The following is a 27,200-nucleotide window of genomic DNA, read 5'->3' as shown; positions in this document are numbered from 1 at the left end:
AAATGTAAGAGCTAAAACCATAGAACTCTTAGAAAAAGAATCATAAGTGTAAAGCTTTGTGACCTTGGATTAGGCAATGGGTTCTTAGATATGACATCGAAAGAAACAAACAAACTGGACATTATTGAAATTAAAATCCTTTGTGCTTCAAAAGATACCATCAAAAAAGTGAAAGGACAACCTACAGAATGAGAGAAAATATTTACAAATTACTGATTAAGGACTTGTGTCTAGAAAATATAAAAAAACTCTTACATTCAACAATAAAAAAGACAACCTAATTTTAAAATGGGCAAAGGATCTGAACAGACATTTCTCCAAAGAGAATATACAAATGGCCAATAAGCACATGAAAAGATAATATGCTCAATATCATCAATATTTGTCATCAGGGAAATGCAAATCAAAACCAAAAATGAGATATCATTTCACACCCCCTAGATGGCTATTAATCAAAAAGACACAATAACTGTACAGCTACATGCAAAAGAATCAAACTGGACTCACATCATATAAAAAAATAAACTCAAAATGGGTTAAAGACTTAAATGTAAGACCTGAAACCATGAAACTCCTAGAGAAAACAGGCAGTATGCTCTCTGCTGTCGGTTTTAGCAATATTCTACTCAGGCAAGGGACACAAAAGCAAAAATAAACATGGGAATACATCAAACTAAAAAGATTAACACAGTGAAGGAAACTATTAACAAAATGAAAAGACTGCCTTGAATGGGAGAAGATATTTGCAAATGATAAATCTGATAAGGAGTTAATATCCAAAATACACAAAGAGGGACTTCCCTGGTGGTCCAGCGGTTAAGAATCCGCTTTCCAATGCAGGGGATGCGGGTTCGATCCCTGGTTGGAGAACTAAGATCCCACATGCCACAATTAGAGGGCCTGCGCGGCCCAATGAAGACCCAGTGCAGCCAAAAAAACCCCAAAAACCAAAAACCAAAACAAAATACACAAAGAACTCATACAACTCAACATCAAAAAAACAAACAACCCAATTGAAAAAATGGGCAGAATAGCTGAATAGACATTTTCCCCTGATTAAAAAATGGTAGAGGACCTGAACAGATATTTTTCCAGAGTACAGATGGCCAAGAGACACATGAAAAGATGTTCACATCACTAATTATCGGGGAAATGCAAATCAAAACTACAATGAGGTATCACCTCACACCTGTAAGAATGGCTAATTTCAAAAAGACAACAAATAACAAGTATTGGCAAGGAGATGGAGAAAAAGGAACCCTCGTGTGCTGTTGGTGAGAATGTAAATTGGTGCAGTCATTATGGAAAACAGTACAGAGATTCCTCAGGACATTAAAAATAGAACTACCAGGGCTTCCCTGGTGGCACAGTGGTTGAGAATCTGCCTGCTAATGCAGGGGACACGGGTTTGAGCTCTGGTCTGGGAGGATCCCACATGCCGCGGAGCAACTAGGCCCGTGAGCCACAACTACTGAGCCTGCGCGTCTGGAGCCTGTGCTCTGCAACAAGAGAGGCCGCGATAGTGAGAGGCCCGTGCACCGCGATGAAGAGTGGCCCCCGCTTGCCACAACTAGAGAAAGCCCTCACACAGAAACGAAGAACCAACACAGCAAAAATTAATTAATTAATTAATAAACTCCTACCCCCAACATCTTCTTAAAAAAAAAAATAGAACTACCATATGATCCAACAATTCCACATCTGGGTATTTCTCTGAAGAAAACAATAACCCTAATTCAAAAAGATACATGCACCCTTATGTTCACTACAGCATTATTTACAGTTGCCAAGATATGGAAGCAAACCAAGTGTCCACTGATGGATGAATGGATAAAGATGATGTGGTATATACATATATACACACAATGGAATATTACTCAGCTATAAAAAGAAAGAAACCTTGCCATTTGCAACAACATGGATGGATCTAGAAGGTATTATGCCAAGTGAAATGTCAGACAGAGAAAGACAAACACTGTATGATTTCACTTATATATGAAATCTAAAAAAAAAACCCACAAGAGGGCTTCCCTGGTGGTGCAGTGGTTGAGAGTCCACCTGCCGATGCAGGGGACACGGGTTCGTGCCCCAGTCCGGGAGGATCCCACATGCCGCGGAGCGGCTGGGCCCGTGAGCCATGGCCGCTGAGCCTGTGCATCCAGAGCTTGTGCTCCGCAACGGGAGAGGCCACAACAGTGAGAGGCCCGTGTACCACCAAAAAAAAAAAAAAAAAAAAAAAAAACAACCCACAAGAAAACAGAAACAGACTCATAGATACAGAAAACAAACTGGTGGTTGCTGGAGAGGAGTAGGGGAAGATGAGTGAAATAGGTGAGGGAGATAAAAAGGTACAAACTTCCAGATAAAATAAATAAGTCAAGGGAATGTAATGTACAGCATAGGAAATATAGTCAATAATATTGTAACAACTTTGTATGGTGACAGACAGTAATCAGACTTTTGTGATGATCATTTTGTAATGTATAAAAATATCGAGTCACTAGGTTGTACACTTGAAACTAATATTGGAAGTTAATCATACTTCAATTTAAAAAGGGGGGGAAAGATAAGTGTGCTTGAGGATGTAGAGAAATTGGAACCCTCTTGCATTGTTGGGGAATGTAACATGGTGCAGCCACTTTTGGAAGTAGCTTTGCAGTCTGGCAGTTCCACAAATGGTTAAACAGGGAGTCACCATCTGACACCCAGTTATTTCACTCCTAGGTATGAATGCAATAGAAATAAAAACATACATCCACACAAAAACTTGTACATGATTGTTCATAGCAGCATTATTTATGACAGTGAAAAGTTGCTACAACCACATGTCCATATACCGATGAAGAGATAAAAGGTGTATCCATACTGTGAAATATTATTTAGCAATAAAAAGGAATGAAGTACTGACACAGGCTACAACCTGGATGAACCTTTAAAATATTACACTAAGTGAAAGAAGCCAGACACACAAGACCACATATTGTATGACTCCGTTTATATGAGTTGACCAGCGTAGGCAAAGCTACAGAAATAGAAAGACTAATGATTGCCTTGGGCTGGGGAGGGACCAGAAGAGTGGTTTGAGAAGTGATAACTTGGGGTAAAGGGTTTCCTTTTAAGGTAATGACAATGTTCTAAAATTGATTGTGGTGATGATTGCACAACTCTGTGGATATATTAAAAGTTGTTGAATTGTACAATTACAAATAGGTAAACTGTATGGTACGTGAATCACATCTCAATAAAGCTGTTATTAAGTAAAAACAACCCTATGTCCTGTGGACACCCAAAAGCTTTCCCTAAAATGGCTGTAAATTGTCTTGGGGATGGGAATTTTATTCTCAAGGCCTCCTTTGGTGTCAGCTCTTGATCCAAGAATTCTGGCCTGGTTCCATAACACACTGACCCAGAAATGGAACTCAGCCTTTTGCTGAACTCTCTGTCTTCCCAACCTGCCCCACCTCTTAGGAAGCACTCATGACTTCATCGTAGGTGGGGCAGGGGAGACAGGAAGGGATGGCACTACAGAAGAGCAGGCAGCTTTCAAAGGAACATCAGGTATCCTGGTTTTCAGGATGCTCTTCGCCCATTTCTTAACTGGGGGGCCTTTCCTCAGCCTTTGCACACTGCCCCCACTGTTCTTCAGGCCATCTCCCCAGCAACTGCCCTCCCCATCTGGAGCAAACCAAATTCCTTCCTAGCATCTCTTAGGCAGAGCTGTTTAGAATCAGACACATCTTCTGTGGCCTTGAGATTGTCCTTTCTATGGCCCATGAGCTCACATTCCACCCAAGAAATTTATCAAGATATTTTTTAACAAAGATAAATATCTCCCTAAGAAGAATTCTGTTATCACCTGTTAAGACACTAATGTAGCCTTTTTTTTTTTTTTAGGTGGAGAGAATAGTTTAATGAAGCTCATGTACCCCCGCAGCTCCAACAATTATCAGTGTTTTGCCAATCTTGTATTTACATGAGATAAATTCTTGGGAGAGGGCGGTGGTACTTTTAAAATACAAATGCTCCTATCAGAACAAGACAGAGAATATAGGCTTAACCACCTTCTGTTTCCCATGTTGGGGAATCCAGGGAGAGGACTGGAGCGTAGGAGCCCCCCATAACCTGTGGGGGACTGAGGGTGGGCACGGAGCAATGGGTTAAGGTGTGAGGACCAAGACGATGGGGCGGGGTGTGTAGATCGGGCGCCCGGCGAGGGCGGGGCCAGGCTTCCCGCGGGGCTAAAGCGCCGTGTCGGGCTCGGGGTCCGGCGGCGCCCCCTCGCGGGAGTAGAATTCATCAATAATGTTCTGCGGGATACGCTTCAGCATCTCCTTGGGGAAGATGCGCAACAGCTTCCACCCCAGGTCCAAAGACTCGAACACTGAGCGTTTCTCGTAGGGACCTAGGGACAGAGCAGGAGTGTTAAGGGTGTGTGCGCGTGTGGTTGTCGGACTAAGGGGGTTGCTGCCTGAACGCCCCCAACGCGCCTCACCCTGGTTGATGAAGTTCTTCTCAAATTTCTGCAGGAATTCCAGGTAGAGCAGGTCCTCGGAAAGGAGCGCCTCCTCCCCCACCACTGCCTTCATGGCCTGCACGTCCTTCCCGACGGCGTAGCAGGCATACTGGAGAAGGGGGGAGGGGGTCAGCGGTCACGGCAGGCTTACCGCAGGAGTCCCGTGTTCCCCCATGTGACTGTGCGGGGACCCCAAAAGGGGAGGAATTTTTTTCTTCCAGGAGAAAAGTTCGTGGTCCGGCTAGGGCTCCAACCTCCAGCTTCTGAAACTAGCTTCCCCACCAGCCCTTGGGCTCTCTCCTTACCAGCTGGTTGGAGACATCTCCATGGTCCTTCCTCGTCATGCCCTCCCCAATGGCGGACTTCATCAGCCGCGAGAGGGAAGGGAGGACGTTGATGGGGGGGTAGATCTGGGCGGGGCGAAGAAGGCGTGTCAGAAGGCAGGGTCCAAACTTCCCCTACTTTCCCACCTCTACTTGTCTTCCCTCCCCCTGTGGTTCTCAGGAGACTGGTCCTTATTCATCCCACAGAGAGGTCGGCTGGTCGCACCCCGCCCTCTATCGCCCACAAATTCTAGGGCTTTGGTATACAGGTGTCTACATGTGCGCACCTAGACAGGAGAGTGGAGGGGGAAGATGACATGACATTAGCTCATGAAAGTCTCGCTATTTCAAAACTTCTGATTATTTGGACAAAAGCCAGGTAGAAACTTAATAGTTCATAGTTGCAAAGAAAAGCTGCCAAACAAAGAGGAAAGAGTAAGGGGGTGGCCTAAGATGGGACAGACACATTTTCTAACCCTTTGGTACATTATTCACCACCTACTTGTGTCAGTTACCTATTGTTTTTGTTCACCAAAGCAAATTACTAGAAAGGAAAGAGAAGTGATACTTATTTTGTATCTACGATCTGCTAGATGCTTTCTGTGGGCCAACTTATTTTATTTTATTCTCCACAATGCAACTGTGTGATATATATTGTCATTCCCATTTTATAGATGAGGAAACCTAGGATCAGAGAGATGAAATGATTTTCTCAAGGTCCCACATCCAGGTGGGCTGGATTCCACCCAGAGTTGTCTTCTGTCTGGGAACCAAACAGTCTTCCCGGGGATTATCTCCTGTTAGGGGTTAACCTTGTCTGGCCCCTCCTCATTCACAGGGAGATGAAGTACAGGGGGTGGTGGGACATTGGTTATTAGTCAGTGTCCTTGGAGGTGGTGGAGAGAGCAGGAAGTGGGTAAGGAGGGGACAGTACCTGTCTGTTATGAAGCTGTCTGTCCACGTAGATCTGTCCCTCTGTGATGAAGCCCGTCAGGTCTGGAATCGGGTGGGTGATGTCTGCAAGGAAAGGCACTGGTGTCAGTGTAGATCCAGGTCTCCACCCACTCAGGGCCATGTAGGTTCTATTCCCTCACGGGAGTGGGTGATCGGGGGAGGCAAGGAAGGGACAGTGTCTACCCTGATGGAGGAACAGAGCTACTGCACATCTATATAAAGAAGCATGGGTCCTTTAAGTGTCTGGGTAGGATGGGAGGGCAGGAGGGCTGCAGAGGGTAGTGGGCAGGGAGGCAGCTCACCGTCATTGGGCATGGTGAGGATGGGGATCTGAGTGATGGACCCGCCCCGGCCCTCCACGCGGCCTGCCCGCTCGTAGATGGTGGCCAGGTCTGTGTACATGTACCCGGGGAAGCCTCGGCGCCCAGGCACCTCCTCTCTGGCAGCTGAGACCTGCAATGTTCGTGGGCCTTGGGGTAAGAAAGGGGGCAAGAGGCTGACACAAGGAAGGGGAGTGGGGGGCTCAGTGACCATGAGGAAAGGGGTGGGGACAGGCCTGCGTGGGCCAGCTCTGGGCACAGTGACTACAGCCACCTCACCTCCCGCAAGGCCTCTGCGTAGGAACTCATGTCCGTCAGTATGACCAGTACATGCTTCTCACACTGGTAGGCAAGGAATTCAGCCGTGGTCAGTGCCAGGCGTGGGGTGATGATCCGCTCGATCCTGCAGGTACAGCCAATGTTTAGAGAGCCTCGAGGCCCAGGCCTGTGCTCCATTTAGCCCCGGTGCTGAGTGGGTGGTGAACCGGGAAGCTGGTACAGTGCACAGCAGCAGAGGACTGGGTAAGATGAGCCCCAGGCCCCAGCCCCCAGATCCAGGCCATGGTTCCTGGGAGTGGGCCCTCAGTCAAGTCCTGCTATTCAAGGTAGGAATGAGGAAAGAGGCTGGGACAGGCAGGGAGCTGGGTGAGAGAGGGCCAGGCAGGGCCAGGAGTGACTGATGAGGCTGACAGAGTCCCTCGTCCCCCAGGGCACCCGAGCTCGGGTCAGCTGGAGCACTCACACACTCTGTGTCCTCGGGGGTCTTTCCTTACTGTTCCCCTCACTATTCCTTGCTGGGCATGGGTCAGAGGCTGGCCTGCCCTGGCAGCCCCTTCCACTGGGGGCAGTCCAGGCACTCTCAGTCCCCGGGATCTGTGCCTGTGGCACTTTTCTCTGGTGATGTCATCTGGGCCTCCTGAACTCTGCTACCTGGTTTGAGTTCCTTCTGAGTACCTTCAGTTCCCAGGACAGTTTATTAGATTTTTTTTTTCATCACCTAACCTACAGATTTAAACTCACATTTTCTCAACTTTTAAAATAGCAGTTTTTCTAAGCGAATGGTTTAGGGGAATATCTCTTTAGTGGTGACCTTGTGGAAGTGAGTCTCGGATGAGGAGCCCTGACTCGGGATGGGGGCTGGATGCAGATTGTGGGCAGGGCGGAGGGGCGGCAGGTGGCAGGCGGGCTGTGGCCCAGGTCCCTGTCTCTCCGTGTGCGGTCCCTACCACTTCCCCAGCCTCAGTGTCCCCAGCTCCACAATGAGGGGCTGTTCTCCCAGCTCTGGCCCATGGCTGTAGTTCTGGGATGCCCGAGACTCTGGGTCTTGGAAGGGGACAGGGCCTGCTGCCTAAGGGCAGTATGGGTGCCAGGGGACGGCTCACGTGGGGTCGTTGGCCAAGTTCAGGAAGAGGCAGACATTGCCCATGGTACCGTTCTGCTCGAAGTCGGACTTGAAGAACCTGGCTGTCTCCATGTTCACCTGGACACACAGCAGGGAGGGCTGGAGGCGGGGCCCAGGCTCCTTCCCTCTCTTCTCAGTAAAGCCTATTGACTGACCTGCTAACGGTCACTGGGGTGAACCTGGGGCTTGAGAGGGCAGGGGCTGGGTTTGCTGCCCACTGCGGGATAGGGTCTCATCAGAGCCCCAGAGAGAGGTTCAGACTTCAGGCTCAGCTCTGCTCAGTGCCACCCCTGCCCCCTACCCTACCCGCTGCTTCCCTGCTAAACTCCCCATCCCTGCCTTGGGCCCTCTAAGGGCCCCCGGGATCCCCTTTCTGAAGCTATCTTGTCTCCTTAAATTCCCTCCTCCCCCAGCTGTCCTGGGCTCATCTTATAGCTGCCGTGGCCTCTGGGCTTCTGTGGGGCACACACTGCCCGCTCCTCCAGTCATGCTCTTGCCTCTCTCACCAGACAGGCTCCAACTTTGACGGCTTCTCAAGAAGGATAGTGCCTCCCCCATAAGACTGGGTGTGCCAGGGGCCAAGGCTGCCCACCCATAGCTTCCAGAACTTGCCAATCGGCCCAGCCCCTCTTACCCCCATGGCTGCAAAGACGATGGCAAAGTTGTCATCGTGATAGTCCAGCACGGCCTTGGACTTCTTCACCAGCCCGGCCTGGCGGCAGATCTGGGCAGCAATCTGGAGATGGGAGAAAGGATATCAGAAGCAGAGCTCGAGTCAGCCCTCTGAGCACCACTGAGGAGCGTGGACAGGGTAATTCCCAGCCCATCCTGCCGCCAAGGCCTTCGGTGGGAGGGACCCAAGGTCAGCAAGGTAGAAGGGCTGCCCTGGGTCCTACAGCCGCTCTCAGGGGAGGGCTGCCTTATTCTGTGGCACCTAAGGACCCAGGGAGCCTGTCATGAGGAGCAGCATGGAAAAACCATTCCAGAGAGCAACTGCCTACCACGGGTTAGGGGCAACTTGGCCCTTCAGAGTCCCCTCTGCCCCCCAGCCTGCTAGGGGTATCTCTGGGGTTTGCCCCAGGCCTGCAGCGTGTGGAGTTTCCAGTCGCCATGTCCAGATCCAGGATGAGCGTGTGTGTAGGGGGAAGGCAGGGACACTTATGCCGTCTAATCCCTCTGAGCATTTCGATGGTGAGCCGGGGCGCATCCAGGAGTAGAAAAGTGGGGGTGATCGGGGGGGGATCATCTAGAAACCTTGTCACCCCAGCTGCTCTGCGAAGAAATGGGCTGTCCACTCTGGGTAGAGGGGTAGGGCAGGAAACCTGCACAGGGAGGCTTCAGACGGCCGTGGGGCTGGCCCGAGGTGGGGTTCGCTCAGTGCAGGCAAGTAAAGACCATTGCAAGGACCAGTGGTAGAGCCGTGGGCTCAGCTGCGCAGGGCATTCAACACTGAGGCTACCCGTGGGCTCTCTCATGAGCTAGTGAGAGCCCCACTCACTCAGGATGGAGGCTTGGAGATCTGTCTGGGGGCCCTGAGTCCCTGAGCTGCCAGGAGACAGCTGCCGGTGACCCCAGCCTGCTCAGCACAGAGGCCTCCCTCGCTGGCCCACCAGCCCCGGCCTCTGCTCCGTCCCTTCCCCTTGGTCGTGCCCACAGGCCCCTCGAAGTCCTCACCTCATTGTGGGGGAGCCCAGCTGCTGAGAAGATGGGGATCTTCTGGCCACGGGCAATGCTGTTCATGACGTCGATGGGCGAGATGCCCGTCTGAATCATCTCCTCCGGGTAGATGCGGTTGTGGGGGTTGATTGGCTGGCCTGGGAGACGGTGACCATGGACCCTGCTCAAGGGTTCAGGCCTTGCCCGCCCTCCCCCACCCCTGCCCCAGACTCCGGAGCAGCACTGTTTAAAAAAATTTTCTTCCATGATGGAAGTGTTCTCTAACTGCGCTGCCCAAAACGTAGCCCTGGACACGTGCGGCTATTGAGCGTGCATAATGTGGGGTTTTTTTAATAATTAATTTATTTTATTTTTGGCTGTGTTGGGTCTTCCTTGCTGTGAGCGGGCTCCTCCTTGTGGTGGCTTCTCCTGTCGCGGAGCACGGGCTCTAGGCACACGGGCTTCAGTAGTTGTGGCTCACAGGCTCTAGAGCACAGGCTCAGTAGTTGTGGCACATGGGCTTAGTTGCTCCGCGGCATGTGGGATCTTCCCGGACCAGGGCTTGAACCCGTGTCCCCTGCATTGGCAGGCGGGTTCTTAACCACTGCGCCACTAGGGAAGCCCCACAGTGTGGTTTTGAAATGAACTTTTATTTCATTTGAATTAGTCTGTATTTCAATAGCCACAGTCCAGTGCTTCCTTGGACAGTGCCACCCAGGCACATTAGAAGTGGCAGGCAGGTGGATGCCAGAAGGCAGAAGAGTGAGGGTCTTGGGCACCTGGAACTTTGCACAATGATGATAGCATTTTATAGGAATGGGACATGCAATGCAGCTGGCCCCAGACAGAGGGGCCTTTGCTGCTCTCGTATCTCACCTGACCTGCCTGTTAGTATGACCACCCCTGGGGATGAGCCCCGGGCAATGGCCCTGGCCTTTATCTGGGGCAGAATTTCCAAGGGCGAGGTGACAGAGGCAGTGACTGGGGTGGGGAAGGTAGTTGGGGGCTGGGTCTCGAGAGCTGTCCCGAGCCTCCGGTCACTTACCATTGATATCCAGGAAGTCCTCTGCCATGACCACTGGCCCCTTGTCAATGGGTTTGCCAGAGCCATTGAAAACCCGACCTGGGGGTGGGTGAGAGGGGTTGGGTGATGCTCAGGAACAGCCCTGGCTCTCTCACTGATGCTCACCCTCCACACCACCAGCTCTCACCAGGCCCTCGCGTCCCAATTGCCCCATGTCCCCCTCCCCTCAGCCCTTGGCTACCCCCAGGGAGCTGGCTACAGTGACTGCCTCCTTGGGGGTCTTTCCTCCTCTCCTGGAAACCTTTACAGGCAAGGCCTTGGCCCAGGACAATGACTTAATGGGGAGTTTTAGGGCTGGAAAGAAGAGAGGGCCAGGTATGTCAGATCTTGGGAGAAAATTAGGGGATGTGCTGTTCGTTTCAGCTTGACCCCAAATAGATGGCTACCTCCTCTGCCTCTAATTTACTGAAGCTGCCTTCCCCATGTATTGAACACCTGCTGTATGTCAGGCCCTGAGCTGGGGTTGGGGGTCAAAGACAAGGCACAGCCTCTGACCTTAAAGGGCTCCCAGGGGAGGCAGACTAGGTAAAGAGGCAATGACAGTGCGGTCTGCTACGTAAGCACTTGGTCAGAGAAGCTGGGCTGGCCGGACAGAGGGACGCCCTCACCCTGCCCATCCCTACCCCTCACCCAGCATGTCCTCTGACACTGGAGTCCGTAGGATGTCCCCTGTGAATTCGCAGGTGGTCTTCTGGGCATCGATCCCAGAGGTCCCTTCAAACACCTACAGGGTAAGAGGTTAGTGAGTCTAATAAGAGGTTTGCTGGGGAGAACGGGGCCTCCCATTCTAGGTTCCCTTTGTGTCCAGCTCCGGGCAAAGCTCTCTCAGGGGAAATAGAACCTTTTCTGCCTTTGGAGTTTATAAGATAGTGTGGAAACTTTGTGGCTTCATTCATTTATTCAACCACCAACATCTTATTGACACCACTTACCTGAACAATTGCCTTGGTCCCAGCCACCTCAAGCACTTGCCCGTTCCTCTGAGTCCCATTGGGGAGGGTGAAGTTGACGATCTCAGCATACTGGGCAAACTGGCAGGAGGGGAGAGCAACCCAGAGTGTCAGTGAGACCAGAGGTGAAGTCCCTGTCTCCTCTCCAGACTTCCTTGACCCAGTCTCAAGCTCCTTTCTCCCATCTTGTGCCCAGATACTCTTGGAAATGAACTTCAGAGACTGGTAAGTGGAAAGCTTCAATTCTGTTTGGGAGGCAGTATACCTGGGTGGGTAGGAGCACCGACTTCAGAGTTGGAAGACCAGGGTTAGAATTGAAGCTCTGACACTTAGAAGCTGTGTGACCTTGTGGAAGTTACTTAATGTCTCTGAGCCTTACTTCCCTCATCTTTAAAATGGGAATAATACTAACACCTATTTCATAAGGCTGCTGTGGGGAGGAAATATATGGAAAGAAATTAGCTGGTGCCGGGACCTTATAACAGCTCAATAAAATGTAGTAGCTATTATGGCTGTTTAGGTCTCCTGACAGCACCATTGTTTCTGCCCCTGTGGACTAATGGTGAACACACTGGCAAAGTTCTCTCCTCGGCTCCCAGATGTCCCCATCTACCAGTGGCAATCTTTCCCTAGCCATGGGGCTGGGATCAATTCACATGTAGTCCTCACAGGCTTCAGGAATTTAAAAAATCAGGCAATCACTTTGCTTTTGGCTAAGATCAAGTCAAGTATTCATTCTTATCAATGTAGAAAGCATCAGACCAACATCTGGAATACATAAAGAAATCTTACAACTAAACAATAAAAAGACAAATACCCTATGTTAAAAATGGCAAAGGATCTAAATAAACATTTCTCCAAAGAAGATATACATGTGCCCAATAAGCACATAGATGCTCAACTAATTAGTCACTAAAGAAACGCAAAATCACACAATGAGACAGCACTTCACACTCATTAATATGGCCGTAATAAAAAAGACAGATAATAACAAGTGTTAAGGTTGTGGAGAAACTGGAACGTTCAGACACTGATGGTGTGAATGTAAAATTGTGTGGTCACTTTGGAAAATAGTCTGGTGGTTTCTCAAAAGGTTAAATATAGAGTTACAATATGACCCAGCAATTCCACTCCCAGGTGTACACCCAAGAGAAATAGAAACACATGTCCACATAAAAACTTGCATATGAAGGCTCATAGCAGCATTATTCATAATAGGCAAAAAGTGAAAATAACCCAAATGTCCACAAACTGACAAATGGATAAACAAAAGGTGGGATATCCAGGCAGTGGAATATGTCAGCTTTAAAAAGAGATGAAGGGGACTTCCCTGGTGGCACAGTGGTTAAGAATTCGCCTGCCAATGCAGGGCACACGGGTTTGAGCCCTGGTCCGGGAAGATTCCAGATGCCACAGAGCAACTAAGCCCGTGCACCACAACTACTGAGCCCGTGTACCACAACTACTGAAGCCTGTGTGCCTAGAGCCCATGCTCCGCAACAAGAGAAGCCACCGCAGTGAGAAATGAGAAGCCCGCGCACCACAACAAAGAGTAGCCCCCGCTTACCGCAACTAGAGAAAGCCTGCGTACAGCAACGAAGACCCAATGCAGCCAAAAATAAATTTATTAAAAGAAAAAAAAAGCTTCTCATTAAAATATATATATATATATATATATATATAACTGAATCACTTTGCTGAAACTAACATAATATTGTAAATCAACTATACTTCAATTAAGAAAAGTGTTCCCCCCAAAAGAATCACAGAATATTAAAACGTATCATTAAACAAAATTTATGCAAAAAGTGAAAAAAAAACAATCGCTGTTTTTTTTCTATTCCAGCAATAAGCGGAAGAGGAAATGGAGAAAAATATTTCATCTACAATAGGGCCAAAACCCATAAAATATCTGGAAATAAATTTAACAAGAAAGGTACAAGAAAATAATAAAATCTTACTGAAGGACAGAAAACAAGCCCTGAACAAATGGAGAGCACTAGTGTTTTCCAAGACAGAATGACTTACTATCATAAAAATATAAATCCTTTTCAAAAATATATAAATTCAATGCTTTCCCAATGGATTGTTTCTCCTGGAGCTTGATAAAATGATCTTAAAATCCATGTAAATGTCTGAGAATATCCAGAAACAGTTATGGAAAAGATCAGGGGTGGAGGACTTGCCTTGTCAGATATTGAAACGTGCTCTAAAGCTACTGAGGTCAAGTGGTCAGTGTTGGCATGAAGCAGATGAACGGAGACGTTGCAAGGCTAGAGTCCAGAAACAGATCCTAGATTTTAGGAGACTATTAGAGAACAAATGTGGCATATAAGTTCATAGGGAAAGAGAATTTATCGTACAAATAGTGCTGATACACTGGGCATCTCTCCCTATCATAAACACAAACGCATTCCAGGCACATAAAAATTTAAATATGAAACTAAAACAAACAAAACACCAGAAGCGTTTCTTCTTTCCCGTTTTATGGAATACTCCAGTTAAAAGCTGGATAAGAGAGACATCTTTAAGCAAGATAAGAAATCCAGAAGCCATAAACAAAAAAATAGAAATCTTTGATAATATAAATATTTGAAATTTCTGTATGGCAAAGATACCATAAACAAAGGTGAACGATAAACAACGCAAAACGTACAACTCAATGTGTAGGAAGCAGTCACAGAGGAGGAAGTGCGATCTCAACAGATAAAAAGATACTCAGCTCTGCTAGTCATCAGGGAAATGCAAATAAAAGCAAGACAGGACTAGTCTTAAGCATTAGGCAAAATTACTGGAGAGCACATATTCAGTGCTGGCAAAGATGCTGGGAAGTGGGTCATCTCATGCAGGGCTGGTTGGAATATGAATTACCACAACCTTGCTGGGCAAGCAATTTTGCTCCAAATTGTCAATATCTATTTAAAAATAAATATAAACTTTGAACCAGCAATTCCATTTTGGGGGAATCTATCCTGTAGCAATAAGGGCACCAGTATAAAAGGCCTATATATTGTATACTACTTGTAATAGCAAAACCTGGAAACATGGTGATTGTCTATCAAAAATGGAATACATCACGGTACATCCATACCACGGCATGTCCAAACCATAGTCGCTATCAAAAAGAATGAGTAAAATGTGTATCTACTGACATGGAGGAAATACTCGATACATTTTAAGAGACTAACACCAACGTAAACATCTAACTTGCTTATATGTGCCCATATACAGCAGGATCTTTACATTGGTTATCACACGAGGTTGGGAATAAAGAGGTTAGGGGCAAATAGTTAACTTTGTGTCTTTTATTTCACTAGTTACAAAAAGCATGTTTTGTGTGTGCGTGTAATTAAAATGTAAAAAAAAAAATGGGGGGAAATTCCCTGGCGGTCCGGGGGGTTAAGACTCTCTCTGCAGGGGGCCGGGGTTCCATGCCTGGCGGGGAACTAAGATCCGGCAAGCAGAGCAGTGCGGCCAAAAAAAAAAAAGGGGGGGGGAGTAGGGGAACATGTTCAAGTACAGTGACGTCGTTGTCACCATCATGACTATCATTATATCCCCTGCTGTCCACACACCAGTGACCTTCAGGGCCAGGGAAGAGGGGTGGATGGCTCAGTTCCCCTAAGGGGTGTGAGTAGGATGGGATCCTCCCCCCAGGGCTCCCTGAGACCGGAGGTTGAACCTGAGACAGGAGGATTCCCAGCTCTGACAGTCACTGAGAGAAGCTCTGGTTTGGGCCCCTCCTTGTCCTGTGAACAGGATGCCAGGAAGGCGATCTTGTTCCCTCCCAAACCACCGTCAGGCCCCGCGGAGTGGGGTCACTGGGGGAGGGTGATCGCCCCGAGAGGAGTGCTGGGGTCCGCGGAGGGGCTGATGCCGGACAGCCTTTGGCTTTATAACCACAAGAGGGAGCCCAAGAGCAAGGCCTGCGAGGCTCCGGGAAACAAGTGAAATACAAGTCCTGGCTCCAACCCCTCTTCCGGTCTCTGTGGGCCTGTGTCTCTCTCTCTCTGAAATGGCCACTGGCCTCATTGTCTGGGGCGCAGATGGTGGGCTGCTAACCTCAGGAGGAAAAATGCTGGACAGAACACCGGCCTCAGCGGGCCCCAAAGCAATTAGGCAGCGGGCCCAATGAAAAACAGGCAGCAGGCTGATAAAAATCGATCCTTAGGGAACTTCCCTGGTGGTCCAGTGGGTAAGGCTCCATGCTCTGGGAACTAGATCCCACATGCATGCCGCAACTAAAGATCCCGCATGCCGCAACTAAGACCCGGCACATTCAAAATAAATATATTTTTAAAATTCTCTATTACCTTAAAAAAAAAAAAAAGCGATCGTTGGTATGTGGGTTTGTGTGGGTGATGGAGAGGGGAGAAGAGGTGGCGCACTGTATGTCCCTGAAAGATGAAACAGCACAGAAAGTGAACTTTAAGCAGCAGAGAGGTTACAGCCAGATAGGAGGAAGAACTTTCAGAACCATGGCGCCCAAGCATGGAGGGTGTTATCTGGAATCCTTAGGAAGAGAATACCAGTTATTTGTTGGGGGGAAGGGTGGGTTTAGCCACTTAGAGCAGTGTGTGCAGCGGGAGAATTCCAATGTGCAGCAGTGAGCTTTTATTTATACCCCGTTTCCCAGCCGCAGACCTGATTCTCTCAGCTCTCATTGTTGGTTACTAAGAGAATTGCAGGCAGTGTGGGTGATTCAGTGCAGCCCACCTCCTCTGCTGGGGCTTCAACCGAGTTCCCAACCGGCCAGGGGTCAGGCACAGGGGTGCTGTCGCATCCACTCAGGAGCCTGGGAAGTTCTTAGCAAGCCTGGCAGGACTTGGACAGGGCGTGCTGCCTCCAAGGCTTCTCCCCATGACAACGCCCGGGGCAGTTTGGGAACCCCTCTTTGGAAATTGTTTTTGGAGCTGATGCACACACTTTTATTTTTATTTATTTTATTTTTTTTTTTTGCGGAACGCGGGCCTCTCACTGTTGTGGCCTCTCCCGTTGTGGAGCACAGGCTCCGGACGCGCAGGCTCAGCGGCCATGGCTCACGGGCCCAGCCGCTCCGTGGCATGTGGGATCTTCCCGGACCGGGGCACGAACCCGTGTTCCCGGCATCGGCAGGCGGACTCTCAACCACTGCGCCACCAGGGAAGCCCTGCACACACTTTTGAAAGCTTTTTCCCTGAAGAGTTTGGGAGCAGCCACAGGCATTTGGAACCAAGTCTGGTGGGTAATGTGAATCTCAAACAAGGGCCAGTTTGAATCTCAGAATATAGCAGGCGGAAGATCCTCTAGAACAGCGGTTCCGAGGGTGATTCGGCCCTCCCGGCAGCATTAGCCACCGGGAGCTTGTCAGGAATGCACATTATTGGGCCTCAACCCAGGCTGCTACCTTAAGAGGTTTTCATACAATTTCAAGGCTCTGATTACCTGTCTAAGAACTTTGGATCTATGCAAAATTCTTCCCCCAAATATTTTTCCATTTGAGAAGGATGGAAGCAGAAAGCGTTATTGCCTGTGTGATTCAATTCGGGCAGAAGGTGGCGCTACAGAGACAGAACTGTGGCATTTCTGCCCAAGCAACTCTAGAACAAGGCGTGTGGGACAGTGGAGAGGGGTGCATAAAGGTGCCTTCTCCATCTCCTGCACTTATGAGACTGTCAACTTCTGATTCCTTTCCTTCCCTCTGCAAGCCCAGGATTTTCTGGGTGTCTCCCTCACTCAGTTACTCTGTTCTACGCAAGTTACCGATGTGTCCAGTAATCACAGAAACATAGCCCAGGAATCTATCTCCAGTTTCGTAGTCCAGCCTCACCTTACAGCTGGAAAATGGATGTCTGTATAGGTACTGACTCTCCATACAGAGTCCCCTATAGACTGACAGGGAGTGTGGCAGAGGTGGGCAAAGGGGCAGGAGATTCACCAATGGTGTATTTAATCAGGCATATTAGCATTTCCGCATTCCAGGCAGGGCTCTCGCTAGCTGTTCTCCAGGAGGAATAATAACAATACATTTATCTGATTTGATCCTTACAACAATCCTATTGTCATTTTTTTTTTTTTTTTGGCCTTGCTGCAGGGCATACGGGATCTTAGTTCCCCAACCAGGGATCAAACCCATGCCCCCTGCAGTGGAAATGCAGAGTCTTAACCACTGGACAACCAAGGAAGTCCCCTATAGTCATTTAATGGATGAGGAAACCGGGATTTACAATCCTAGACAGATGGTTCTCAGACTTCATGGAGCATCAGATCACCTGGAGGGCTGTGAAAACAAACTTCTGGGCCCTCAGAGTTTCTGATTCTGTCAGCCTGGGGTAGAGCCCAAGAATCTGTATTTCTAACAAGTTCCCAGGTGGTGCTGATGCCATTGATCTAGAATTGACGGGTAGTTAATAGAAAGGGTGGGAAGGATCTGGGATTAAAGTTCAAGAAGCTGAATCACACGGTCTGGTTCCAGTGCACACTTGCAGACCAACTCCACCACACTTCTTCCCAGGGCGTCCCTGACACTGATGGGCCCAACTGTGATGTCTCCATGAGCTTGGAATCTGTTTTCCAGAAATGAGTGGGTCTGATCTCTTTAATATAGTTGGCTCAGATTTTGACAGGCCCATGCTTATTCATGCTCTTATTCATTCATTCATTCATTTACTCACCATTCCTTTGAACAAACTGAGCCCGCATGATGCGCTAGGTGTTCAGTAAAAGTGCAACGTGGGGCTCTGGGAGCTTGGGATTTATAAACACCATCCAAGTCCAATAGGAGGGCACATTGTGGTGGGTGGAGAGGGGCAGGGAGAAGACATGTGGCCAGGTGGTGACCAAATGCCTCGATGGATGCTGCCAGCAAGACAATACACAAAGCCGAGAGCAGGGACAGGCTCACTGCTTCCAGGAGAAGGTGTCAGAAGAAGGGACCGGGGGACAGGCAGTGGAGAAGGCAGAGTATGTGCAAAGGCCCAGAGACATCAAATGGCAGCTTCACACAGAGACAGTGTGGGTTCCTAAGTGGGGAAGGGAGAGCGATGAGATGTGGAAGGTATGCAGGACCCTTATAGGACAGAGGGCCTGTAAGGTGAAGCCATGGGGAGACCTAGTGAAGTTGGAGCAGCAGAGGGAAGGGGTCAGGGCTGCATGGCTGCAGGGTAGAGGATGGGAGGGCACCAGGCTGGGGCCCCTGAGGCCATGGCCATGATAAGAGTGTGGTGGGTGGGAGATTGCCGACAGAACATGGGCCAGGAAGGGAGGAATCAATGGGGCACCCAGATTTCCAGTTTGGGGTTGGGTGGCGTGGGGTGGGAGACAGGGGCGGAACTGGTTGGGGGGGAAGCAGAGTGATCGGGTAGCTTTGCAGAGCTCTTTACGCCTCGAGAATCCCCAACCCCGGGACTCAGAATACTGCCAGTGTCTGCCATGGTCCTACGGTTCCCCGAGGACACCAAGTCGCCCGCACCCCACCTCCTCCATGAGGCCCGCCTCACTTCCCTCAAGCTCAAGCTGCCGGCTCCCAGGTTGAGACAGTCCAAAGACCTTTGAAAACCTCAAGCTCTGGAGTCAGCTGGTATCCATCTGCCTGCAGCCTTCCCCTCTTCCTTTTAAAAGAAGACCCGTGAGGGCTTCCCTGGTGGCGCAGTGGTTGGGAGTCCGCCTGCTGATGCAGAGGATATGGGTTCATGCCCCAGTCCGGGAAGATCCCACATGCCGTGGAGCGGCTGGGCCCGTGAGCCATGGCCGCTGAGTCTGCGCGTCCGGAGCCTGTGCTCCGCAACGGGAGAGGCCACAACAGTGAGAGGCCCGCGTACCGCAAAAAAAAAAAAAAAAAAAAAAAAGACCCGTGAAAGGTGGGAGAGTCCTGCCTTCCGGGGAAGTTAGACACAGCCATTCTACTGATGAAGAAAGAGGTACAATAGCTGCAATGTCCCTGTTCATTGCTGGTAGGAGCAGGTCTCTTAAGGCCCACAGCGGGGCACACAGAAAAGGCGGGAAGAGAAAACCTCGGGTGGCCAGGGAGGGAGAATGTGGAGGTGGAGGTGGGTGTCTGGGGATCAGAAAGAAGGGGGTGGGAGCATGGGGGCCACCGAGGGGCAGGGCAATTTAGAAGAGATCGGTACAGGGGCCGGGAGCACTGGGATTTGGCCGTGATGCCTGGGAAGAGATAGAAGTCTTACCTTGACCTGGTCCAGCACCACCAGGGGCCCATTGACGCTGCACACCGTCCTGTAGGCTGGGGGAGGGGTGGGTGTGGGTGAGGGTCTCACACCGACAGCCAGACAGACAGAGACAGACACACACACATAAGCATCCTCCACCTTCCCTCCCTCTAAGCACCACCCCCTCCCCTCTCTGGAGCCTGGGCCGTCAGGGTCATTAGCTGTGACAGGGCCAGCCACCATTGCTGTAAGGGTCATGCCCCTGCCCGCAGGGCCCCCGCTGCCTCGGACACCTGCAGGAGGCTGGGGGAGGGCCAGGGCAAGGGCAGAGGCCCCTCGAGTCCTCCCCTCCCACACCCCCAGCCATCAGAGGCCTTTCTCATCTCTGAGGCTACTTCCCGTCTGGCCTCGGCCCCCACTTACCCACTACTCCCTCCTCTCTGACCCACAGCATTTTCCAAAAGCTAGAGATGTGATGAGAGCTGCCCTCCCTGCACCTCAGCAGGGCCACACTTCTCTCCATCACCCCACACTGACTGGGCACTGTGTGTGTGTGTGTGTGTGTGTGTGTGTGTGTGTGTTGGGGGTGCAGGCATCGGTGAGAAAAGTCAGCCAGGGCCCTGCGCTGCCACGAGGCCGGCCGGGCTCACTGGGCGCCTGTGGGAGCGGGGAGAGAGCAGAGCCTCAGAGAAGGAGGGTGAAGCAGATTGCCCCTGTCCTGATGGCTGGAGAGAGCCACAGATGGGGATGTGAGCTCGGCTTACAGGAGGGACTGGGATAGACATCAGGAAATACTTCCCAGCTCCAGTGCTGGGGACCCCAGTAGGAGAAGCACAGACTGGCAGACAGGAAGCTTACTTTGGCTCTGTGAGGCGCTAGCTGAGGGACCCTGGGTCCTTCCATCACCCATGACCCCGGGACATGGTAGCCCTTCTCCAGGATCCTTTTGAAGTGCCAATGGGACAACTGGGGTGAAGGAACCTGGCAGGGCAGGATGGTCAGGGATGTCTGTGATGTCACTGGGTCACTCCCAGGCTGGAAGGGCCTCCGACAGGAGAGCGGGCCAGGAGAATGGGGCTCAGAGGGGTGGAAAGTCCGCCCAGGGACACAGACCCTTGTGGCAGAGCAGGGACAGGGCCCCCCTCGTGCTTCCTATCAGACCACATGGGCTCCCACCCGCCCTCATGGTTTTAGCAGGCCTGCCGCCCAGCTGCTCCCGCCAGGCGAAGCTAAGCGGGGCTCAGTGGTCAACCCCTTATTTTCGTCAGATCGAAGTTCCTTTCCTGGGGACTTAGTCTAGGAAGACCGACTGGGCAAGGTGATCCTTGCACAGATGTTTTCTATGTTCTCCCGAGCTTAAGGACTATTAGGAAAACTCAAGAAAGCTAAGTTCTTCTCGGACTTGGGCCCAGAGCTGGGGCACTCCCAGCCCCTTCCTTCCCTCAAACTAGCAGCCCCCATGTGCACCTGAGCCACTCTTGTCCTTTTCCCACAGAGGTTGTGTCCCATCTTCCATCTAAGCCAGCCCCTCCCTGGCACTGGAAACCAGGCCCTAGAGAAGGCTGAGTACTAGGGTGACCGGCCAGCGCTCCTTCTCTCTGTGGCCTTCTCATCAAGCAAGTTCTGGTATTTTCCATCTTAAAATCACGCCCTCCACCCCAGTCCTTGTCCAGCGATGATCACAGCCTGGCTCCACTGCCCTCTCCCTCCACCTGCCACCCACACCTCACCTTCCAGTCTGGCTTTGCCCCTGGAAGGGACCAGGGCCTGGATGCACTCTCTCCTGCAGGTCCCTGGAGACCCTGCTCTGCCGCTTTCCCCCACCTCTCTGGCTACTCCTCAGCCTATTTTCGTACCTTTGGATGCTGAGACCTCAAGACTGGGACCTGGTTCTTGACATCTCACTCCTGCCTTCCAAGCTTTGCTTCCCTCCTCCCTCCTCCCATCCTATCTTCAAGCCCGCCTCTCAGATGCCTTTACAATACTGAGCTAGGCAAATAAAGGAGGCAAATAAAAGATGGAGCCTACAATTTAAAAGGGGATAAAGATGAAATAATTGCCAACTGCTCTGAAGGGAAAGAGCAGGGTGGGCGGGAATGGGCTTGAACACCAGGCTTGGAGCTCATGGAGGAGGCGCCTTGCAGGAAGGGCCATTTGAGCTGAGGCTCCAAGGTCAGATAGAGTCATCCAGGCAGCCCCCAGACAGCTGGGCAAAGGGCACATCTGGCAGAGGTAAGGAGGCCCAGGGACCCAGAGAAAGAACTTGGGGCCTTTGGGGAGCAGAAAGAAGGGCAGTGTGTCTGGCGTGCACAGGCTCACTTCCCTTGTGCAAGAGGACACATCAGTTCCAAGACACGTGAGGGCAGGAGCGTCTGTAGTGTTCACTGCTGGATGCCACCTCTTAGAAGAGTGTGGGCCTATGATGGACACTCTGTAAATATTTGTTGGATGAATTATGGAAGGCCTCACCTTGTCCCACCAGCCCGTTCCCGTATATCCCACATCAGGACCTATGTGTTCCCCCTACATATACACACACACCTTCCCATCCCCAAACCAAATGAGGATCCTGTCACCTACTCTGGCTCCTGCCACCCCTGTGAAGGTAGAATGGAAGGAATGAGAAAGCAAATACACAGGCTAAAGGGGTTGTAGGCACAGGAAGTCCCCAGCCTCTGGAGGGTTAGGGCAGAGGCCAGGGCATCGACCTGCCCAACAAGAAAATCACCAAACAGCCTTTCCTGCCCAGGGGGCATTTTGATCAAACCCTCTGTGTTATTAGGACTGTGTGAAGTAGAGAGGAGCCAGGGAGCCCAGCAGAGGGAGGGTGGAGGATTGTGAGAACAGGGGAAGGAGCACGGGGCAGGGAGACCCGCGTTTTCAATAGCCCTGGGGAAGAGCTGGCATCTTACTGGCCCTGTGGAGAAAATACCAAGACAACTCTAAATACCAACAACTCTACCTGCCAAGGGGAGGGGCGGTGAAGGTCACGGGCACAAAGCGGGGAGCGATCTGGATGTGGGGGGCCACTGCAGCTCCCAAGGAGGGGCTGGTCTGCGGGGAGCCCAGGCGAAGTGCTAGCCTGCAGCAGAGCTGGGTGCTCGGCACTTCTCAAGTCTATGCAGCATGAGGTCTCTAAGTCCCCATCTCATCGCACCAGCCTCATCCATGAGCTGCCTCCCCAGGATTCCCGCGGACACGGTTCTTGGCTCTAGTTGCTGGGTGAATACATCGCTCCATAGCCTGGACCTTTCATCGCAGATAATCCACCTACGTGGCCATTTCGGTTCAGTCTCTGGCTATTGTCTTCCTTTGTCCGAGGCCTCGCCCTTGACTAACTACGGCAGCTCACTGGGCCTTTTCCCCTCTGAAGTCCCACAGCTGGCACCCAAGTGGGTGCCCTGCTCTCCAGCTTGTCCATCACTGGAGACAGAGTGTGTCTGTCCCTTCAGACCAGGGTGTCTCCTCCGTAGGACTAGACAATATCTTTCCTTAGAGGCTGTCTGGTTTGGACACAGCCAAGGTGGTGGCTGAGCAACAAAGGTGTCCTTGACCGGAAGCCAGGTCTTTTGTCTGCACCCACCCCCAACTCTGATGGTGTCCATCGCATGGAGTGGCAAACTGAGGCCCAGGAAGTCGGCGGATTTCTCCTAGGGCCCACCACAAGTCAGGACAGTAGCCTGTGGCACTCGAGGGTTATGGCCCTACCCCAGCCCGGGGCACGTCCCTGACCCTGGAGGCGGTGCTGGAGGCAAGGGCTGGACCAGAAGACCCCTGAAGGGCACGGACACGTTGCAGACACTCCCTCCAGCTGCTGTCCACCCCCTCTCCATTGTCCTAGCTGACACTTCGGGTTGCTCTTCGGGCTGCGGGCCCCTTCTGCTCCCACCTCCCCACCGCCTTCCCCGGCAAAGGCTCAGCGGGGCTCCGCTAATTAGGGCCGGCTCAGCCACACCTGCAGCGTCCTGGGAGCCAGCAGAGGCGGGCGTCCATGCGTGAGGCCAGGGGTGGGGGTGGGGGTGGGGGGGCGGAGCAGGCCCTGCACCTCCTCCCAGATCCCCGCTGGAGGGATTAGGGGAGGGAGGGCAGGGGCGGAGGGTTCTTAGAATCGGCCCAAGACCCCGACGGTGGAACTCTCTCCGTGTAACCTCCCTTGCCTTTCTGTTGAGGAAACCAAGGCAGCCAGTGGTTTGGCACTCAGGGCCCTGGGCCATCGGACCGGGCTCCAGCTCTCCAGCCAGACTGCCGGCCCGTCCGTCCTAACCTCTGCTCCTGCGGGGCGCCCCGACCCCTCACCCCACCACTTCTGCCCCACACAACCAGATAGAGCTCCTGCCGCCTCCTCTCCGTGGAGCACAACTCCAGCTCTGAGGGAGGCAGAGGGGTCCCTTCCTCCCCAGGGTGGACACTGCTGGGGTCCCTCCCCATCCTGATTCTACGCCCCCCCCCCTTTCAGCCCTGTTCCCTCCCTCAGCCACTGCAGAGAAATCACCTTTAATGCCTCGGGCCTGTTTAGTCCACCTCCTCCTCCAGGGAGTCTTCCCCTGGACCCATGCCCACGGCCAAGCGAGCTCTGGGGCTGGGAGTCAGCTGCCCCGTCCCCTGGCCCTCTGGTCCCCCAGCTCTCCTCCTAGGCCCCTTCTGCCTCTACACAAAGTTCTCCTGCCTGGAAGTGCTTGGAGTCCCCTGGTGGGGGAGGAGGGCAGAGAGGGGCACAGGAGTCCACCTGCCCAGGCCCCTGAGGAGGAAGGGGGGTGTTGGAGAAAGCTGCAGGCGCAGAAGCATGCTGGGGCATCCAGCCTCCCTCGGGCAGGGGGTGCCGGCCGGCCCCGGCCCCGGCCCCTGGGTGGACCTGTGAGGACCCTGGTGTGCAGCAAAAGCACAGGAGTGGCCTTTGTCTTCACAGTAACATCTTTATAACGCGGGCACTGGGCGAGGGGCTCACCTCGCGCTGACCCATGACTCTGGGTGGGCTGTTGGGTGTGAACACAGTTGCCTGGCTGGGGGCCGCATGGTGCCAACGGGGTGGGGGGACACTGCTGTTCCTGCTTCCAGCCGGGGTCAAACCTCCTGGGTGTTGGCCCTAGTGCCAGGGCTTGTGGACTATAAATAAGAGGCTGGCTGGGAGGGGATCCCGGGTAAGGTTGCACCCTGGGAGGGCACATTCCAGGGAAGAGGAAAGCCGAGCTGTAGGTCCAGACCTCAGACCCCACCCCCCACTCAGCACCCAGGCGGCTCTCCCGTTCTCACAGGGGGAGGGGAAGACGGGGGAGGAGCCTGAGGGGGTGGTCTGGATAAAGGTCAGCCGACTCTACTCAGGTCTCCAGGCCCGGGCTCTGGACCCCGGGGGGCGGGGGGGCACAGTCACTGCATATTTCTGGGCCTTGGTGTCCCCGGCTTTGCAGTCGGGGAGGATCTGGACCTTTGTCCTCCCCGGGCCCGCGGGGCCTTCTTGATAAATCCCACCCCACTCGCTGTCAGTTTCTCCTTAGCTGGAGTGTTCCGCGCCCCTCGGTGCCTGCCTCGGGCCTCAGGCGGTGGCCCGCCCAGCCGAGGCGCTGCTCCCCCGAGCCCTGGGCCTGGCCGTTCTGCTCCTGCTCTCCTCTCCGTGGTGTGGGCCCCGCCGCACACCCAGCTCTCAGCTGCCTCTCCGGACCCTCCCCCGGCCCCGGTGGGGCTGGCTGGCTGCAGAGGGAGGGGTGGCCGTGCTAGGCCAGCTTCTCCCCATACACACCCTCTTAGGAGCCTCTGGTTCTGCTTAGCTGGTGCCGGCCAGGCCGGTTTACTCCAGTGAACGGGGCTGTCTGAGAATTCAAGAATTCGACACACCAGGGAATGTGACCTTGGACAAGGAAAGATGGCCGGAGCAGGGGTGCTCACTTTGGTCCTGGGGACTTCCAGGGTTTTCCGCCCCAGACACCCGGACTCGGCCCACCCCTGCAGGACGGGCACTCGAGCCACACCCACAGATGTCCCCGATGACCCCCTCGGAAGCCCGCAAGGGTCCACTCCAGTGCCCGTGGTCCCCACACCCCTACCCCTGGATGCCAGGCATGCACCCTTCTCCTAGCTGCTCACACAGACATGTGACATCATCTGACCACACACTCATCCATGTTCTCCCTGTGAGCATGCATGCTTGCACACACACCCCCCACCCTGAGTGTACAAGCATGCACACACAGTCTCATACATTTCCTTTCTGATCACACACACGTTCAAGCTGTCACATACATATTCACACACATATGTCATCACCCAAGTGAAGGTGGGAGCGCACGCCCACCCAGGCACATGCCTTCCCCTGGTTCCACAGCCAGGCACCCTCCCCCAGAATGCCCACATGACATAACACACACGGTGTCAGGTGTTCCCCATCCTGAGAACGCACACGCACTCTGCGTTGCCACATACATCCCCCAGGGACACTTGACTATACAATTCCTCACACTGAGTATTCTGGTGTACACATGCACACGCCCCAAACACACATATGCACACAAGAGTGCACACACACACACACACACTCTTGGGGGCAGTTGGGAGCTCTCTGTGGACTTGGGGTCTCAGTGCAAGATCACTGACGTCAGGAAGGTTCCTGCAGCTACTCCCCTGCCCTTTCTTCTGGGGTACCCTGGGCTGGGGACCCCCATCCCCCCACCTGCATCACTCCGCAGGACCGAAAGCCCCTTAGGTCTCCCCAGGTCTCAGGTCCTCCGCTTTCCCTGAGGCTAAGAAGGAGGACCTGCAGACCCAGCAGCCCACCCGACCTCACCCACTGGGGGTCGTACTCACTGACGCGGGGGTGGGTGATGTAGTTTCGGGTGACCGCCTGCACATGCTCTCGGGTTGCACCCAGGTTGGAGCCACTGCTGGGGACCCACCCGGGGCTACTGTCTACCTTTGCGGCCATAGTGAGGTGGAGGGCTGGGAGCTGAGTGCCTGAGCCTCCAATACTTCTGGCCCAGCTGGAGCTGGAGAGAGCCGGCCGGCCTCCGCCTGCGGCCACCCCTCCCTTCCACCCTCCTCTCCTCCCCCAGGGTTGACTGTAAACACGGAAACCTGGCGCTTTGGCTCTGAGCTCTTCCAGATCTGGGAGGTGCCCTAGGCCACCTGGGAGTGGGAGGCTAGGGGAGGGGCAGAGGGGTAGGACAGGCTTCTCCCACCTCTGTCTGTTCCTCCATTCCCGCCTGGCCCTGCAGCCGGTGTGAAGTCAGCCCTTCCCCCGGAACCTCAGGTGCTCCGACAGCCCCATGCCCCTCACATCTCCTCCTGGGCCCCCTCCGACACCCAGCTTCCAGCAGGCTGCCATCTCCTCAGGTCTTCTCACTGTCCTCCCAGCCTGCCCTCACCCTGCCCTCCTTGCCCTGACCACATCTGGGTACGTCTTCCCCCACAAAATTCCATCATCATCTTTTTTCGCACATCTATAGAGGATCATTCTTGGGCCAGCTTCAGTGCCACCTCCTACAGGAAGCCTTCCCTGGATCCTCCGGCACCCTGGATTCACCACACATCTGATCTCTTTCCTATGTCCTGCGTTTTGGGGAGTTCTCTCATTGCCACCACTTGGCTGTGAGCCCCCACAAGCTCAGCCTGTGTTGTTCCATCAGACTTGGGTCTCCTTAAGCCTTCCTGTCTCATAATATTGAGGGCTCCCTGAGAACCAGGGCACGTCTCTCTCCATCGATCGCAGGACCCTGTCTCACCTTATATTCCACCTCCAGGGTCCCAGACAGCAGGTCTGCCCTGACATTTTCAACCCAAGGTAGAAAGTACAAATGGAGGACTCCTCTTCATGCCTGGTGGCTAAAGAAGTTGTCCCCTGGGCCGTGGAGCATGCACAGGTCT

At 52.6% G+C, this 27,200-nt stretch overlaps 1 protein-coding gene across 1 annotated transcript; it reads right to left on the bottom strand.

Annotated features, from left to right (window-relative positions):
- Positions 1–4,156: 4,156 nt before the first annotated feature.
- ATP6V1B1 (ATPase H+ transporting V1 subunit B1) lies at positions 4,157–26,358 on the bottom strand. Its single transcript, XM_082642769.1, has 14 exons — positions 26,145–26,358; positions 19,368–19,423; positions 11,185–11,283; positions 10,883–10,976; positions 10,214–10,291; positions 9,187–9,326; positions 8,147–8,248; positions 7,493–7,590; positions 6,390–6,513; positions 6,093–6,243; positions 5,771–5,853; positions 4,819–4,923; positions 4,493–4,622; positions 4,157–4,402 (listed from the first exon to the last, which is right to left on the bottom strand). Exons 1-14 carry the CDS (start codon positions 26,260–26,262, stop codon positions 4,239–4,241), a joined length of 1,542 nt encoding a protein of 513 aa, XP_082498895.1. The 5' UTR covers positions 26,263–26,358; the 3' UTR covers positions 4,157–4,238.
- Between the last annotated feature and the right edge of the window lie 842 nt (positions 26,359–27,200).

The sequence above is a fragment of the Mesoplodon mirus genome (assembly GCF_964341445.2).
Source record: "Mesoplodon mirus genome assembly, chromosome: 14".
NCBI classification, from domain to species: Eukaryota; Metazoa; Chordata; class Mammalia; order Artiodactyla; family Ziphiidae; genus Mesoplodon; species Mesoplodon mirus.
The sequence above is the reverse complement of the archived record's forward strand: the minus strand, read 5'-3'. Positions and strand labels throughout refer to the sequence as shown.

Bases quoted from the DNA above. Each gene is read 5' to 3' on its own strand.
- ATP6V1B1 (XM_082642769.1), bottom strand. From the start codon at position 26,262: ATGGCCGCAAAGGTAGACAGTAGCCCCGGGTGGGTCCCCAGCAGTGGC. The intron at 9,327-10,213 runs GTAAGTGACCGG...ACCGTCTCCCAG, and splicing joins GGACTTCCTGGATATCAATG to GCCAGCCAATCAACCCCCAC. The intron at 4,623-4,818 runs GTAAGGAGAGAG...CCCCTTCTCCAG, and splicing joins GAGATGTCTCCAACCAGCTG to TATGCCTGCTACGCCGTCGG.